Here is a 16,033-nt window from a genome sequence, read left to right on the forward strand (position 1 = left end):
ATTCATCCATCCATCAATTATCAAAACATTCGCATTTATAATAATACTAGGATATACCATGATTGGAACAACAACACACACTGGAATATTTGAGGGATTAGGCAAGGAAAATGAGATGAAAAAAACAAATAATACAAGCATTCTCAGTGTGTTTTAATTCCCGAAAACGCTGTGAAAAACATTTTATTATAATGTTGTCCCAATGAACTCAATGAAACATGAAAATAAATGTACATAGTTAGGGAAGAGGTCTTTTGTAGTGGCGAGGATAGGAATCCAGTAATCCAGGGCTGTCAATCTCACGTAACTTATGTATAATTTTCTATAGCAACGGTAAGGCATTTCACGACACTATTTTATCATGTACTAATTAATAATGCAATTTATTAACTATAACATTGATCATACTGTGAGTTATAAAATATTAGTGTAGATATAAAAGGGTCCGTATCAAAAATAGATCGACTCCATACTTGAGCAGCGTTTATCAAATATATTGGCTCAATTGTTTCCTTCCGTTCTCCGGCTGATCTCTCCTTTTTTCCTTTGACGACATTCTTTACGCGTTCATTTATTTTTTTTTAAATAATTTACGTCTGTTTTTTAAACGCCATTAAATTATAAATTTCGAATCAATTGTATAATTTTTAACGTCATTTTGATATTACGTTCATTACGTTTTCTTTTTGTATTTTGGTAGATTTCAAATTAGGAATTGTTTCCTTAAAACTAATTAAATTTGACCATTCACAATCATTAAAATTATTACTTTGATAAAAAACAGATTAACTAACGAGAGTTATATTAGCTTTAGTCAATAATTTCGTCATATCAGGACAGGTTGTGCACCAAATTTAATGGATTTTTAAGCTAACATAATATTTACATAAATTTGTACTACGTCGTCTTTCAAATTATGCCTTATAAGAAGTTAGAAATATTTACTACCCTCACTTAATTTTAAAGCGTAATTTAAATATTAATTTTATATTGTATTTTAAAATATACTCACAATAGTGGGATCATTACACCAGTAACCACCGCATCTGATGCACTCGTCGCAAGAAGATAGTTTCATTATACTAGAGCAATCATTTCCAAAAACGATTTTTACAGTTATTAAAACCGCACACACAACAAACCACATTTTAGCAGCCATTGTTTAAAGACTTAAAAACTTTTTAAAATTAATCACACGTCCGTTTGAGCAAAAAGTTTTTATTCAATTTTTAAAGCGAAAATATCTCGAACTGTCATTCGGAGCGTTCGAATGTTCGAAATATGAATTACGCGCGCTATCACACGCGTCTCGGCACAGACTGCAGAGAACCCGCTCGCTACACTTCATCAGATGGCTGGCGATGAATCATTCGCTCTATGGAAAATTCGCGGAAATCACATTTTAGATGAAGTTCGCGACACTCGTAGAACGAATATATTTATTATTTGTATGCATAGTAAAATTGATTTATACGTATTTGGATGTTCAAATTCGTTCGGTAAAATTTTTGTTAAGTTAAATATTTTTGACACTTATATTAACTAAAAAACAAATAAAATCAATTATAATATATTAGTGTAATATGTTAATTGATTGGTTTAATTTGTATTTTTTTTTAATTTAATGACTAAAGTAAATTTAAGAAAAGAATATTTTTCTTTAAAAATAATTAAACTACTACATAAAAAGTTCGCAATTAAATTCATATGTATGCAAGTATATTCCAATAATATTTAGCTTTTTAATTATTTTAACGTAATCGTATTTCAGTTCCTGAAAACGCAGGCATTTTGACCTAATTTGATTTCCTTACTCATTTGACTACATCTGATGTCAGTTAGGTACCTTCCTACAGAAAATATATGACAACATTTCGCCATGTCAAATTTTTGACAAATAATTTTTTTTGTTTTAACTAAGTTCAGACTAAGTTCTACACCTATACGAAATTTCAACAACATCCATTCAGCCGTTCTGGAGATACTATCTAACAAACACTCAACGATGAACGAAGAAGTAAGATTCCAAAGCTTTTTAGACGAAAAAGACGAGAAGAAGAAAAGATATCCAATAAGCGTCTCGTTTAAGTTATTTGCGTCTCGAGCGCTGTGACTTGTCGGGCTGCATTACATTGACATAATTTACGACACAAACAAGCATCAGAAATTAGTACCTACTCTATATGTCTTAATTATTTGTTGACCTATAAATAGCCGATGTTATAACAAAAAGAGAGTCGAAGCTTCTACTTCAGTGGTGTTGAGGGTCCTTCCGTCTTAGAACTTAAGCCAGAAAGACCTTCCAATTGATCCAGCGACAATCGCCGTGTTAACGCTACTAGACCTCCCTTCCCCGTCCACTTTTCAATTACCGCGAACCGAATTTCTCAGTTCACAGGGGACGGACATGGGAGATCAAAGCGTCACCACAACGGTTGTCTGCTTGGGGGGTTGTTGTTGATATAGTTTCCCAGTACTCCCCATCCATCCAGAGTCAGAGCGAGCTCTTCCCTGTTTGCGCGCAACAAGGAAGCGCCTTTGCGTTTGTGAGGTCTGTTAGCGATGTCAGACCAAATCACTGATAAGACCAGTCTGAGAGCGCTTTGGGACCAGCACATGACACGGTCGATTGGGCAGCGTGACAAACTTGATAGAAGTTAGCACAGCTTCTGATCTTGAACTGCCTACCTGAGTAGAAACGGACTCTCCACAGTGTAAGAGGCGCCACTGTATTTATGCAACGCAATTGAAAAATTTTAATAGTGTGTTTTAGCGCTTTGGTTTACTTTTATTACATTTTAGCATTAAGATATAAAAATATAATATAAAATAAAACTCGTCATAACTTAAATTAACATTATTTTTGGACCTTTTCTTATTTTTTATTATCATTATAAATAGAATTTAACTAATTACATTTGAGTTAAGAAAAGCGCCCTCTTGTAACACGAACTAATCTAATAGAAACATAGAAAGTCCACGTCGTCATACGCTAAATGCAGTAGCAAAATAATATGGCTACTGAAGTTGCTATTTTTAGAAATAAGTCCAATTCTAATTAGGTTTGTGAACATGCGTCCAAAATACCGCAAGTTTAAGTTAAAATAAAAGTATTTACATAACTAAAGGTCACTTTTCTCTACAGGTCTTTTCTCAAGGTCATTTTTCTTATTAATTATTACCATTCCTGTGATTAAGAATTGATATTCAAATCATATCTACTTTAGTAGTTAAAATATAGTATTGAAGCCAAAAGAGAGTCAAAGCTTCTACTGCAGTGGTGTTGAAGGTTATTCACCCTCTTTGATTCGAAGAACCGTTGTTGCTTTTATGCATTATCGGGGGTCTTTCGGCTGTATCCCTCCGGGCCTCACACTGGAGGAGCCGACAGGGTTTAAGCCAGAAGGAGACCCTCTTCTAACCAGCCACAAGTCCGTCCCGTTGCACTATGTGTCTCTCCGGCCAGTCGATATGCGAATCGAATTTGTTGAGGCAGGAGACTCTAAGTTAACTGAGACGGCAGGCGGTTGTTCCATGGCAAAGGCGCCATTTGCTCCACACAATCAGTGCTGTCATTGAGCCCGTCTTGAGTGCTTTCATACAGGCTGTAATATGACAATAGTCTGGTTGTTATGTTTTAGGTACCGCGATTGGGAAACTTTTTATAAATTCAACCATTCAAGCAGTAATGTATATCATATGAAAGAAATTAGCACAGCTTCTTATCATAAACTGTCTCACTGAGTAGAAACGGACCCTCCACTATATAGAAGTCGCCGCTGTATTTATGCTACGCAATTGAAAAATCTTAATAGTGTGTTTTAGCGCACTGGTTTATTTTTGTTAAATGTTAGTATTAAGATATACAAATACTAACTAAAATTTAATACACGATAACTTAAATTGTTAATATTATTTTCTAAAGGTATATTTTATGTTATTTACTTCGTTTATAAAGAGAATTTAAGTAAATTGTAGTGGTGTAATAAAGCGCCATCTATTTGTAACCTGAGCTATTTTGATGCAACACAGAAAATTTAATACTTACGTAAATATATAAATAAGTAATTGTGTCCTCGTAATACGTTGCTAGCAACATAACATCGCTATTTGCTTTTGCTATTTTTTTACGTAAGGTAGGTTCTTATAACGAATATCAAACAATTTAACTGACCAGCAAGATTATATTATATTATAACACGATCTATTTATAAGACATTATAAACTCAGCTGTAAATTGGCAATTATCTTTCCTAGTTACCTTTGCTGAGCGATTAATCAATTGATATTTTATTCTTCTTCTTCTTCGAAATGTATTGAAAAGTCAGTGACATCATACTTTTTCTGTATTTAAATTTTAATAAAATGACATGTTGCAGATACTTAATGAAGATTGTCACGTGAAAAAGGTCTTAATAGACTATGCTTTCGTTTATGTTTTTGTTTTTTTTCTGTGGTAATTCTAATAACAATTTAAATCATGTGCAGCTGATCTTCATTTGTTTCTTTTTGAAAGCAAACTACAAATGTTTTTTAACACAAACTCCCAAAAGAAGTTCGTTGAAATTCTTACGATAGATGGCAATATATGTTAAAACGTTATTTCTGATAGCTCTAAGATATGTTTACCGCTTCCACTAGATGTCTATTGCTTTTAGTTGTAGACAATTTCCCTTGGTTTCACATATAATTCGCGCAATTTCGTTAGCCTTTAACTCGGTCGTTATACAGCATGCGGGGAATCCCCGCTTACAGCCTAACGATGAAAATCTCTGGTCGATTCAAGCGTCATGCAAGCTCTCAGTTTATGAGTATTGCGCGGTAAGAGATATTGCGCAAAGCATGTGGGTACAAATACTTATGAAAACAGTTCACGCATACAGGCCCATAGTGCCTGCGTTAACAGAAATATTTTGCATACATGCGCTAATGACATTGCGCCGTTATAAATATGTATAGAAAAACAATTTTTATCAGTTTTTAGACTTTGGTACTACGAAAGGAAAAAAAAACAGAATCCTTATAGGATCACTTTGTTGTCCGTCTGTCCGTCTGTCAAGACCCTTTTTTCAGTAACGCGTGACGGTATCAAGCTGGAATTATTTTGAAGAGAGAAGAGGGAATGGAAGATACAACAATATTTTATTCTGTTTATTTATTTAATTATTACGAAATAGTGATCCTCTCCTGAATGCGGGATTATTGAATGTCATCGTGGGTGGCCTGAAGCTAGGGTTTACACATGTCTCAGACATATCCTCTTCTTGTTGTTTCTTAAAGCGTATATACTCTTGTTTGTCTCTTGCATCCACTAACAGTTTCCAAGCGACCAGTGTGACAATGCCGATCACGATGAGAGTTATTAAAAATATACCGCCATACACTGAAATAAAAAAATAATGCCATAGTTTTTTTTTAATATTAGCAGATTTTCTTGTTAATTTACTAATATTTCTTGTACCATTCTAACTAAGCTTTATATGCTTGTGCTAGGACATGGTTTACGACAATAGTCGAATGGCGGGGTTCGAACCCCCTACCTAATGATGATAAGGCTATTGACGCTTCAAACCATCTAGAACCGAAATAGGTACAAAATATATATAAAGTCTGATAGTACTTACTATAATAGCTTTTAGCACAATCACTGTCGGTCTGCACTACAATTTCAATGCTGTAGTCATTGTTGTCGTATCTGTACATAAAACGGGAGTAACACATGTTCTTGGTATCAAAATAGCAAATATTCCAATTAGTATCGTTTATGTTGTAATCGTTTAGCGTATGTGTTACATTAATTCTGATTTTGCTATGGCATTGTGAACATTCTCCACCGGTGTGATGGCATCGCGCGCAACTTCTCAATAAATCGCATTGTCGGTTGTGGCAGTCGGCACAGGGTATTATGCTGCAGCGTTTGTCCTGGTACCATCTCGCATCCCATACCTCCAACGCCTGGCACGTACATGAGCCGCATTCACAATTACCACGATTGTTGCACACCTGTACATGACAATATAAGATTATTGTCTGTAATACAACTAACAAGTTTATGGTAGAAACAAATGTGGTACAAAAATGTTTTTTTTTTATATCATAAGGTGGCAAACGAGCGAGCGGCCACCTGAAATCGCTGAAATAGCGAAGTGACCGTTGCCCATAGACTTACGCATTTGCATAAGCGTTGCCTACCTTTAATCGACGGAGGAGAGTATGCACAGAAAAAATATATTTTCCCTTTCCATGCATCCTCTCATCCGGAAAGTCCACTTCCACTTTCCATCCTTTCCTTATAAGAAAAAGGATCGGGGAAGCCTCCGGGACGCACACTCATCAGACGAAACGCGGAATTGCTTCCAGTTCACGCCTGTCTTCTGTGTGGTCGTCGGTATTTCACTGGGCGAGCCGGGCCAATTCGTGCGAAGATGTTAAAGCGGGCTCTACCACTGTTATTGAGAAAGGATGGACTAAGGGATCTTAATCATCAAGCGAAATACTGAAGTATGATAAAGAAGCAATTTCAACGTGGTAAGGAAGAAATGTGATTAAATTTGTAGTTTTAGTCTAATGAGCATTTTGTAAGTAAACACTTACTTTGCCGTCGACAAGGCATGGTGTATTTGGCTTGTAGCAGCTGCAGTCGGAGCCAATCCAGTCGGCTGAGGTACAAGTGCAAACGCCGCAAACACAGAGCCCATGCCCGCTGCACGGGGCACCGCTCGCGTCCATTTTGCAACTGTTTACATTGCATTCACAGAACCGTCCATTGTACCTACGAGTTATGAAGTACCAGATAGATGAACACCGAAACTGAAAATGATCCTACTGTATGATCTGATCAGTTCATTAAATACAATTTGACTTTAGCAAAAAGGGTCCAATGACTGGTATTTAAGCTGTATGGGACAGCCCTATATTAATGTTGATTGTAATTTACCCATCTCTGCAATTGCAGGTTCCACAGTGACAGAAACCGTGGCCGCTGCAGGTGTTAGTGTCACCCGGCGCGATGCAGGTCGTATTGTCAGAGCGGCGGCCAGTGCTTGTCGCTGTACATTCGCATTCTCCACCGTACCTGATCAATAGAAGAAATTCGTGAAATGTCATGAAATTTTAAATATTCTTTGAGAAATTGAGTATTATTATAGAATGATTTGAACTCTAACATGTTTACTAACCTGCCAGGATAACATTCACATATTCCACATCTCCGATTACCAAAAGAGCTACAGTCTGTCGAATTCTCAACAGTTGGACAGTTACATTTGTTAATGACATTCATGTTAAGTGTTAATTTCTCCTTGATGCCTCCAATTAAAACATCAATTGTAAATTTTCTTGATGGTACTTGATCTAAAAGTTTAATCGTTCCCGTAAAATTGATTTGTTCACCTTTCTTTACGTTACATTCATTTTCTTCTGACGTGAAACAATCTGGTTTAAAAGTGATATCCAATTTTTTAATATATTCTGATTTTACTTCCAATTTTATCTTTTGTGTTATTTCCTGTAAAAAGATAAAGTGTGACTATTTAAATACTCAAGTTCAAAATCTCCACACTACAGACGAATTGAGAGACAATAAATACCTCATAGATATTCTTTAAGATTTCATCCATATCACTACTGTCGTATGTAGTACTAAATGAATGACGTAGAGCATGACTTAACTTAGTGTAACGGTTCTGTACTTTTGATTCGACAGCAAACACAACTATGATTTGTTCATCTCTTGCTAATTTGTTTATAATACCTACAGATGGATAATCCATTTTTGCTTCGTTTAAATAAACACCATTTTTGGTATAACATTTTCCATCGTATGGCTTTATAATGCCACCAGCTTTGCCATCTCCAGCCACGTGGTATGATGCATCTGTTAATAGTACTACAATTTTTCTAGACTGTGTCCTCCAACCGATTTCTTCTTTGCACGCCATCACTTGAGCGAGCGCGTCCAATGCACTTTCTGGTTCGTCATAATTTTTTCTCAAAGGTGTTTTCGACAATACCGTTTTAAAATTATCATAGCTTTCAGTTAACTTTACTTGATGTCTAAATGAATATGCGGTTTCATTACTATTGATTTCTCTGGAATTTTTATAAAGATCATTAGCAAGGAATGAATTAACAGTATCTTTGTTACCTTAGATTCATTAAATGTCTGTTATGTATAATATTTATGAGAGCAAACATTATTTAATAAATTAAGTACTTACGATGTGAAAGGTAATACATTCTTCTCAACAAATGTACCTAGACCTAAATAAACATTGTTCGTTAGATTGCTTAATGTCATGAATATCCGTTTACTTTGATCAGCCACTCTTCTTTTTATTTCGTACATAGAATTAGAAACATCTATTAAAAAATATATATCAACAGGATAATTCTTAGCTGCGTCGTAAGAGAAATCAAAATTGATCTTTTGTCCAATTCTCAAATCGACGTTGTATTGCTGCGGTCTTATTTGTACAGTTTTACCAAGATCTGAACTGAATGATTTATCCTCGATTACAATTATAGAGCTTGTTGGATTTATTCTATTATTCGGACACCAATCCTCAGTGAAAACAGATTTGCAACGATAACCTTTCCAGTTGTCCTGAAATTAATAGATTTTTTTTAATCATACATGTGACTATTTAATTTATATATTTTACTACTAGTTGTCGCTCGTGACTCGGTATGCGTAGAATTTAAGACAGTCTTTCTCAAAGTGGGCGATAACGCCCCCTTGTGGGCGCTGCAGGTTTCAAGTTGCGGGTTATAGTAAAAGTTTTCTTTAGAATTCTCCGTTAATATACATATATAGGTCACAATAATTAATTAATTTAATTTGAAGTTATAGTGGTTTTAAATTTGTGAAAATATGGGGGCGTTAAAAAATATTTATTCTAAAAGTGGGCAGTAGACAAAATAAGTTTGGGAATCACTGATTTAAGATAATTTAATTAGTAGCTTATCTGCTTTTCCAACTTATCTATGCCAAATTTCAGCAAGATCTATGACAGCGTTCTTAAGATACCTTCTAACAAACATCCATCCATCCATCAATCCTTCCAAACATTCGCTTTATAATATACTAGCGGACCCGACAGACGTTGTCCTGTCTACGCGTCTTTAATTCGAATATTATTTAAAATTTGACACTGCGATGGTAGCGCTGTCTGTCGGATCCAATGTAAAACATTCCAAAATCAACAACTACTAATAAATTAAAAATTAATTAAAAAAACATTGTCCAGCGGACAAAATTGTGAATCTAAACCATTCCCAGATCCCCTTGAAAAAACACAAAAAATTTCATCAAAATCGGCCCAGTCGTTTGAGAGAAGTTCAGTGACATACACACGCACAGAAGAATTATATATATAAAGATGTAACATTTTACTGTGTGTGTGTGTAAATAGTTTAAATTCTTAATTTATCACTTACAGTACATTTAAAAAGTTCTTCAGCAAGTGATTGATTACGACTATGAGTACAATGATTAGTATTTTTTGCTGTTATGTTAGTTTATTATGTCCTTCGTTGCTAAGTTTTAAAATTAATATATTTAACATCAATATTATGAAGAAATATGTTTACCTCAGCACACCAAACACAGTTATTTGAATCTCTAATGCATATGTCACAACTCTTGTGATTTTCACATAAATCTAAAGTATAAACTGTAGAAATGAATATAATATATAATATCAAAGTAAATACTGTTTTAAAATACATTTTATTTAACTTTGCACTACTTGTTTACAATGAGTAATGATCATTAATAACCCAAACTCCCATTGTATTTTGATCTTGCTTAAGGTGTAGTTGTTTGATAAATGGTCTGTAATTGTTTAAAGTTACATTTATCGTACTAATATTATAAATGCGAATGTTTGGATGGATGTTTGTTCGAAGGTATCTCCAGAACGGCTGCACAGATCTTTTGGCACAAATGTAGAACATAGTACAGAAAAAAAAATAAGCTAATAAGTTTTTTTTTTTTAATTCCGCGCGGACAGAGTCACGGACGACAGCTATTAATTTATAAAAAAAATGTGGACGAATTATGAAAGGATTTAAGAATCTGAAGCCTCACTACCACCTTTTTTTTAACTTAACTCCTTTATTTCTAAATCGATGTTGTAAACGCATCTGTTCGCGAACCATCCTCTCGTGTTTCGTCAATTTTTCGACAAAATAAACCTAAATAACACGATGAGTGGCGATTAATTTATTTTTCCTTATTTCTATTTTTTTTCCTTATTATAAGAAATAATTTCTATTTGTGTAGCTTCGCCTTAATTTGTAAGCCTATAGAATTAAATCATTTGTTTTCCGGTACATACAGAATCATTGGTAACAAGGAAACTGTAAACGATTTTCCTCCTCGTGGAATGTCTCGACGTTAAACTTTACCTACTTATTTATATTTACGATGAGATATATACCTACTTAATATAATAAAGTGATATTATTACAATTTAATAATTAAATCTTCATCATGACAGAGGTCGAACGAAGTTGAAGATTTTAATTTTAATTTTATATATAACATTGCATATGTCTGTCTTATCAGTTTTATTATATGTTTGTCTAATTATTTACTATTGAGAAACCGGGATTTAGATAATCGTCTGATATGTTGTAACTCTTGTGTGAAATATAATTCAATCTTAATTAATATAAGGAATTACGCTAAACCCTGAATCATAAAGGTAAAAGCTTCGCTAAACACAAATGAGGCTGACCCTGCCAAATTACTTCAAAGTGTAGTGGTCATTCAGACACATCGAATAAAAAATTATGTTGCAGTTCTGAAATCGCAAGGAAGGAATGAAAACAATATAAAACAAAAAAAAACTCAAACGCTGGCAACTCAACTGTGATTCCTCTTGTATTGAGGATGTCAATTAGAGTCGTTGACCAGTGTTCCCTTCGCTCTTTTGCCCCATTTATTCTTAAAAATTAAAAAAACAAAAACAACACTTACAGACTTTGAGTAGTAGTCAATGGTGATAATTAAATTATTTTGTTTATTTAGTACTTAAAATGATAAAACAATATGTTATTGTTATTCTTGTGTTATCAGAGACATCGCTTTTGAATTATCAGTTATGTTTAATCCATAAAACAAATAGCTCATCTTCTTCAAAATATGATTAAACAAAAGGCGTTTGTTAATATTATATTATACAAATTCGTTCTGTTGTATTTGTTTTTAAGTGTTCATGGAAATAACTTCGTAGATAAAATCATAAGAACAGATCAAAGTATCATAGAAGATTCTATTTTGGATACCGTAAGTATAAATCTTACTAATATAAATGCGAATGTTTAGATGGATGGATGTTTGTTTGAAAGTAACTCCAGAAAGGCTGAACGAATCTCGGTAAAATTTGGCATACATATAGAAAATAGTCTGGAAGAACACATAGGCTACTTATGTTGTTTTTTCACCCTGCGAGGACGGAGTCGTGGGTGATAGCTAGTATTATAATAATTTTATAAAGGTTACGGTTTAACAAGTTTGATCTGTTAAGAACAAGACACGTTTAAATTATTTGACTCGTGTAATGATTACCAATGTCATAAAAAATGGTAATATAGAGTCGACACCTTATTTATTATTAACTAGCTTTCGAAAGCGACTCCGTCCGCGTCGTGTTAAAAAGAAACTTCACTAGTAGCCAATGTGTCCTTCCAGACTATTTTCTACATATATGCCAAATTTTTGCGAGATCCGTACAGCCATTCTCGAGATCCATCCATCAATCAATCCAACGATCTTTTTTTTTACGTTTTATATGCCAGCGCTTGACCACGATCCCACCTGGTGTTAGTGGAGATTTCGCATTTATAATATTGATAAGATATACCTAAATAAACAGACAACTATAGTACTATATAATAAAGTTAACATTAATTTCAGTTCACACTTATACGTAAATATGGCTATCCTTGCGAGATACATCGAGTGTATACAGAAGACAAATATATTTTGGAAATGCACAGAGTACCTCACGGGGTAAACAAAACAAGCAATAGCAGTAGGCCAGTTATATTTCTCCAACATGGCTTACTTTCATCATCTGCAGAGTGGGTACTTATGAGGCCTGGGAAGGGACTTGGTAAGATAAATCATGAAAATCTGTGTTATGCTCAGTGGATGTGTAGAGCCACATTCCGTGTCGACAAAATTATGTATGAAATTAGATATAAAAAAACTAACATCTCCGATTGATTTTCCACTTAATTTCTCCAAGGAAGTAAATAGCACCTGATATTTTAAAAACAATTAAGGTGTGAATACTAAATGCCTTAATAATAAAACAGAAAAGGGTCCAAAAAACGTTAGTACTAATGTATTTTTTTTTAATTTTACAGCTTATATTCTAGCTGATGCAGGCTATGACGTGTGGATGGGAAATGCCAGAGGCAACACATACTCTCGCCATCATGTTTCCACAAAACCTACGCAATCTTCGTTTTGGCAGTTCAGTTGGCACGAGATTGGTTATTATGACCTACCAGCAATGATAGATTATGTCCTTAACGAAACAGGCGTCGATAAAGTACAATATATTGGTTTCTCTCAAGGAACCACAGCATTCTGGGTAATGGCTTCCACGAGACCTGAATATAACAATAAAATATCGGCAATGCACGCTCTAGCACCAATCGCTTTTATAAGCAACATAAAAAGCCCTCTTATAAAGACTCTTGGACCCTTCACCAATTCTCTTGAAGTGAGTAATTTTTCAAAATGTCCACATCAATCTTTAAAATTCTTCATTTATCACAATAGTCTCAATTAATTTTTTTTAGCGTTAATAAAATTGAATTCAATATATTAATTTTCAGCTCGTCATGAAAATGTTAGGCGCCAATGAATTTTTGCCTAATGGTAAAATAAATGAACTGGCCGGAGAAAAATTCTGCTTGGAAGAGGCTGTGACACAAGTTTTATGTAAAAATCTTTTATTTCTGATTTGCGGATTTAATAACGAACAACTAAATAATGTAAGTAAAAACCAATAAGCTTAACACTTTTTTTTATAATAAGAAAGCTGCACTTATCATCTTGTATGAACTGATCGTAGACGTCCCTGCCGAAGGACTCGTCTGTACAATAATTTAAGAGCGACTAGACCTTTACTTATAATACCTACCTTTAAATATGGAGAACTGATCGCCAACCTTCGTTAGTCGGAGAGGCACCTCAAGAAGAAAAAGAAGAAGACCTTTACCTCGCTGGCTCTATATATCTAGTTTCTAATTATTGAACGGATGGCGATTTTTTTTTCTATTGAGAAACACGAAATATTACTTCCAGACAATGTTACCAGTGGTGCTTGGACATACTCCTGCGGGCGCGTCAACGAAGCAAATAATCCATTTCGGCCAGTTGTACAATTCAAACAAATTCGTTCAATTCGACTATGGACGTTTCAAGAACAGACGACTCTATGGAAGTAGACAACCTCCGTCTTATAACTTAACTGCTATAACGTCACCGGTTTTCTTACATTATGCTGACAATGATTGGTTGTCAACACCGACTGATGTACACAGACTAATGCTGGAACTGCCTGTCGTCGTTGGCAAGTATCGAGTACCAATGAAGACTTTCAATCATTTGGATTTTGTTTTCGCTAACGACGCCAATAAATTAATTTATGATCGTTTATTAAATATTATGTCACAGTTCATAAATTAAACAGCAGTTTAAGAAAACAATATTTTTAAAACGGTTTTTTACAATTAAAACACACATTATCATTCCTTTTTCTTTTATTTATCAACATCTAGTATAGACGTCTACATTTTCACTTCTAACAACACAAATATTGCACCTACATGTAATTAAAAATTAATAAAAACCATATCTATATGTGGCAATTTAAAATTACCAAACATCAGAAAACTTACACAATTTGTACGGTACGTTTGTTCAAGTATTAAAACTATCAAAAGAATCATCAAAGAATTTGTTTTCTGAAAGTCACGTTAATGTCTTGTTGATCAGCACATTTGTGGTCTTTATTTGCTATGGTTATTTCTTTTCTCACGATTTGTCCGAATGTTTTCTGCACTGAAATTTAAAAGGAATTTTTAATATTTTAATTCATTATAGAAACTTCAATTTGTTTATAGTGAATGCTTTACCTTTAGTTAGCAATTCTATTGGATCTTGTTTACTGCAGCAACGTAACTCTTCTACAGCAAAATTTTCAGTTGACTTATTGGTTTTATGAACAACTTGCAGCATACATACATGTTTGAAATCCTATAAGGATATAATTATTATTAAAACTACTATTAGAAAGTAATTAACAAGCTTTCTTTTAACTTTACCTCTGTTCGATAGTTTTTGACGGTGATCATTACTTCGGAGTTATTATCTTTTGGTATAGCAGTAGAAAAGTTTTCTTCGGAGCTTGTATCTAAAGGTTTTAAATCATAATTACTATCACAGACTGAATTGAAAATGGCTGGACGATGAAACGACAACCGCGATTGCAGTTTACGGACTTCCAATAATTTACTTTTAAGGGAATAATTTTCTCTTTTCAATTCCTCAACTTCATTAGCTTGTGTTTCTAATTGGCCTTGCAATGTTGTTAAGTAATTGTTTAATTTTTCGTCAACATGATTCAAAGGATCACATCCAATATCTAACAATTTCACAGTACTCGTGGCCGCAAAGTCTGTAGTTTTTTCTTTGAATGTCTGAGATCTACATATGACTCTACTTCTTTTACGTTTTAAATTCATTTCAGGTAATTCATGTGCAGAAATGTCATTTTCTGGGTATAATAAATTCTCGTCGTGCCTGTCACATTTGTGACCTCTCCAAGTAAAGCTGCTAGTCGTCAGCGAAGGTATTAGGTTTCTGACGTAAGCAGCTTGCTCCATTATGTCCTTTTGCCAAGCTTTAGCTACGCCGTTTATGTAGTCGGTCGAACTTCGATGTTCTCTAGTTATAACCTCAGCTTTAGGAACGGTATTAATTTTTAAAATCTTACACAAAATTACTTTCCAAAATGTTCGTATACTTTTTAATGCACTTAAGCATTTGTCGCATGGCCAATGTCCGGTTTCTAATTCCTCCTATAAAAAACCATTCGTCACTTTATACCTTTTAATTTTATAGGTAAATTTTGATAATGTAAGAAAAAAATCACGTACTTCCTCAAAGAAATGTTCCATCTTTTCACTATTTTTGAGACAGTCTTTCATAGCCTGACACGACGTACAAATTGTTTCCAAAATCCTTTTGGATTTACAATCAGGATGACAACGTGGAGCTACCTATTTTTAGAAAGTAATTATCTAGTTATTATTGTAAGTATACTATTATCAATCACGGATATCAACATACTCATCGACTATATGAAAGCACCAATTAAAACCCAATAAAGTTAGATATAGATGGCAATGTTAAAAAGAGATGGGATATGGAAGGAGACGGTGAACACCCATAGTCAAACAACAAAAATAATATAACTTTGTACTCACTTGACCTATGTTCCTGCAAGACATTGATTTTAATAAATTGTTTAAAGTGGACAAAGGCAATAGGCAGGGCGGCATATTGCACTTCATCCATTCCCTCAGATAGCGATCGCGCGCACTCATATCATGACTCCAAGCTCGCAGGTCGAAACAAGAGTCATAAGATTTCAATTTGCCTTCGTTGCGAGACGGTAAAATTGTTTTTCTGTGATATGTATAATTCATTGAAGAAGAAAACCGGTTGAATTTATTTTTACAGATATTTTATCCACTCGAACTTCATGACAAACAATTTTGATATTTGAAAAGTAATGACTATGAGGAAATGTTGCGACGTTTGTCATTACGTTCCGAATTATTTTTCCTGAATAATATTTCTGAATTATGAGAATATTATATGCTACATTTTAAAAGGCTGTTAAGAGAAACTAGAAAGTAAAAAGCAACAAATTGTAAATGGAATGGAAAAGATAGACAGTCTTTCCTTTTTATCTATGGGGTTCCTTATTTATTTTATAATTGG

At 34.0% G+C, this 16,033-nt stretch overlaps 4 protein-coding genes across 4 annotated transcripts in view; 1 reads left to right on the plus strand and 3 right to left on the minus strand.

Annotated features, from left to right (window-relative positions):
- Positions 1–1,307, minus strand: part of LOC106127762 (integrin beta-6) — a 30,662-nt gene extending 29,355 nt beyond the window's left edge. Inside the window, exon 1 of the mRNA XM_013325994.1 lies at positions 1,013–1,307. Coding sequence (XP_013181448.1) covers positions 1,013–1,159 — 147 coding nt within the window. The 5' untranslated portion in view covers positions 1,160–1,307. The remainder of the gene's footprint in view (positions 1–1,012) is intronic.
- Positions 1,308–5,146: 3,839 nt separating this feature from the next.
- LOC106127493 (integrin beta-PS-like) lies at positions 5,147–9,751 on the minus strand. The gene is made up of 8 exons (XM_013325575.1): positions 9,592–9,751; positions 8,220–8,605; positions 7,590–8,091; positions 7,179–7,507; positions 6,938–7,075; positions 6,595–6,772; positions 5,625–6,003; positions 5,147–5,383 (listed from the first exon to the last, which is right to left on the minus strand). The coding sequence occupies exons 1-8, from the start codon at positions 9,727–9,729 to the stop codon at positions 5,160–5,162; spliced, it is 2,274 nt and encodes a 757-aa protein (XP_013181029.1). The 5' UTR covers positions 9,730–9,751; the 3' UTR covers positions 5,147–5,159.
- A 980-nt stretch (positions 9,752–10,731) lies between these two features.
- Positions 10,732–13,696, plus strand: LOC106127455 (lipase 3; the record flags this gene model as incomplete). The annotated part of the gene is made up of 6 exons (XM_013325533.1): positions 10,732–10,736; positions 11,194–11,293; positions 11,924–12,122; positions 12,379–12,740; positions 12,856–13,014; positions 13,328–13,696. Coding segments are annotated over exons 1-6 (1,194 nt in total), but the record flags the coding sequence as incomplete, so codon positions are not given.
- Positions 13,697–13,783: 87 nt separating this feature from the next.
- Positions 13,784–15,943, minus strand: LOC106127542 (uncharacterized). The gene is made up of 5 exons (XM_013325640.1): positions 15,514–15,943; positions 15,184–15,306; positions 14,350–15,105; positions 14,161–14,281; positions 13,784–14,086 (listed from the first exon to the last, which is right to left on the minus strand). The coding sequence occupies exons 1-5, from the start codon at positions 15,733–15,735 to the stop codon at positions 13,974–13,976; spliced, it is 1,335 nt and encodes a 444-aa protein (XP_013181094.1). The 5' UTR covers positions 15,736–15,943; the 3' UTR covers positions 13,784–13,973.
- Between the last annotated feature and the right edge of the window lie 90 nt (positions 15,944–16,033).

This window comes from Papilio xuthus, unplaced genomic scaffold (genome assembly GCF_000836235.2).
Source record: "Papilio xuthus unplaced genomic scaffold, Pxut_1.1 DF824655.1, whole genome shotgun sequence".
Taxonomy (NCBI): Eukaryota; Metazoa; Arthropoda; class Insecta; order Lepidoptera; family Papilionidae; genus Papilio; species Papilio xuthus.

Bases quoted from the DNA above. Each gene is read 5' to 3' on its own strand.
- LOC106127542 (XM_013325640.1), bottom strand. From the start codon at position 15,735: ATGAATTATACATATCACAGAAAAACAATTTTACCGTCTCGCAACGAA. The intron at 14,282-14,349 runs GTAAAGTTAAAA...ATATCCTTATAG, and splicing joins TCAAAAACTATCGAACAGAG to GATTTCAAACATGTATGTAT. The intron at 14,087-14,160 runs GTAAAGCATTCA...TTTAAATTTCAG, and splicing joins AATAGAATTGCTAACTAAAG to TGCAGAAAACATTCGGACAA.
- LOC106127493 (XM_013325575.1), bottom strand. From the start codon at position 9,729: ATGTATTTTAAAACAGTATTTACTTTGATATTATATATTATATTCATT. The intron at 7,508-7,589 runs GTATTTATTGTC...ATCTTTTTACAG, and splicing joins TCTTAAAGAATATCTATGAG to GAAATAACACAAAAGATAAA. The intron at 6,773-6,937 runs GTAAATTACAAT...CATAACTCGTAG, and splicing joins ACCTGCAATTGCAGAGATGG to GTACAATGGACGGTTCTGTG.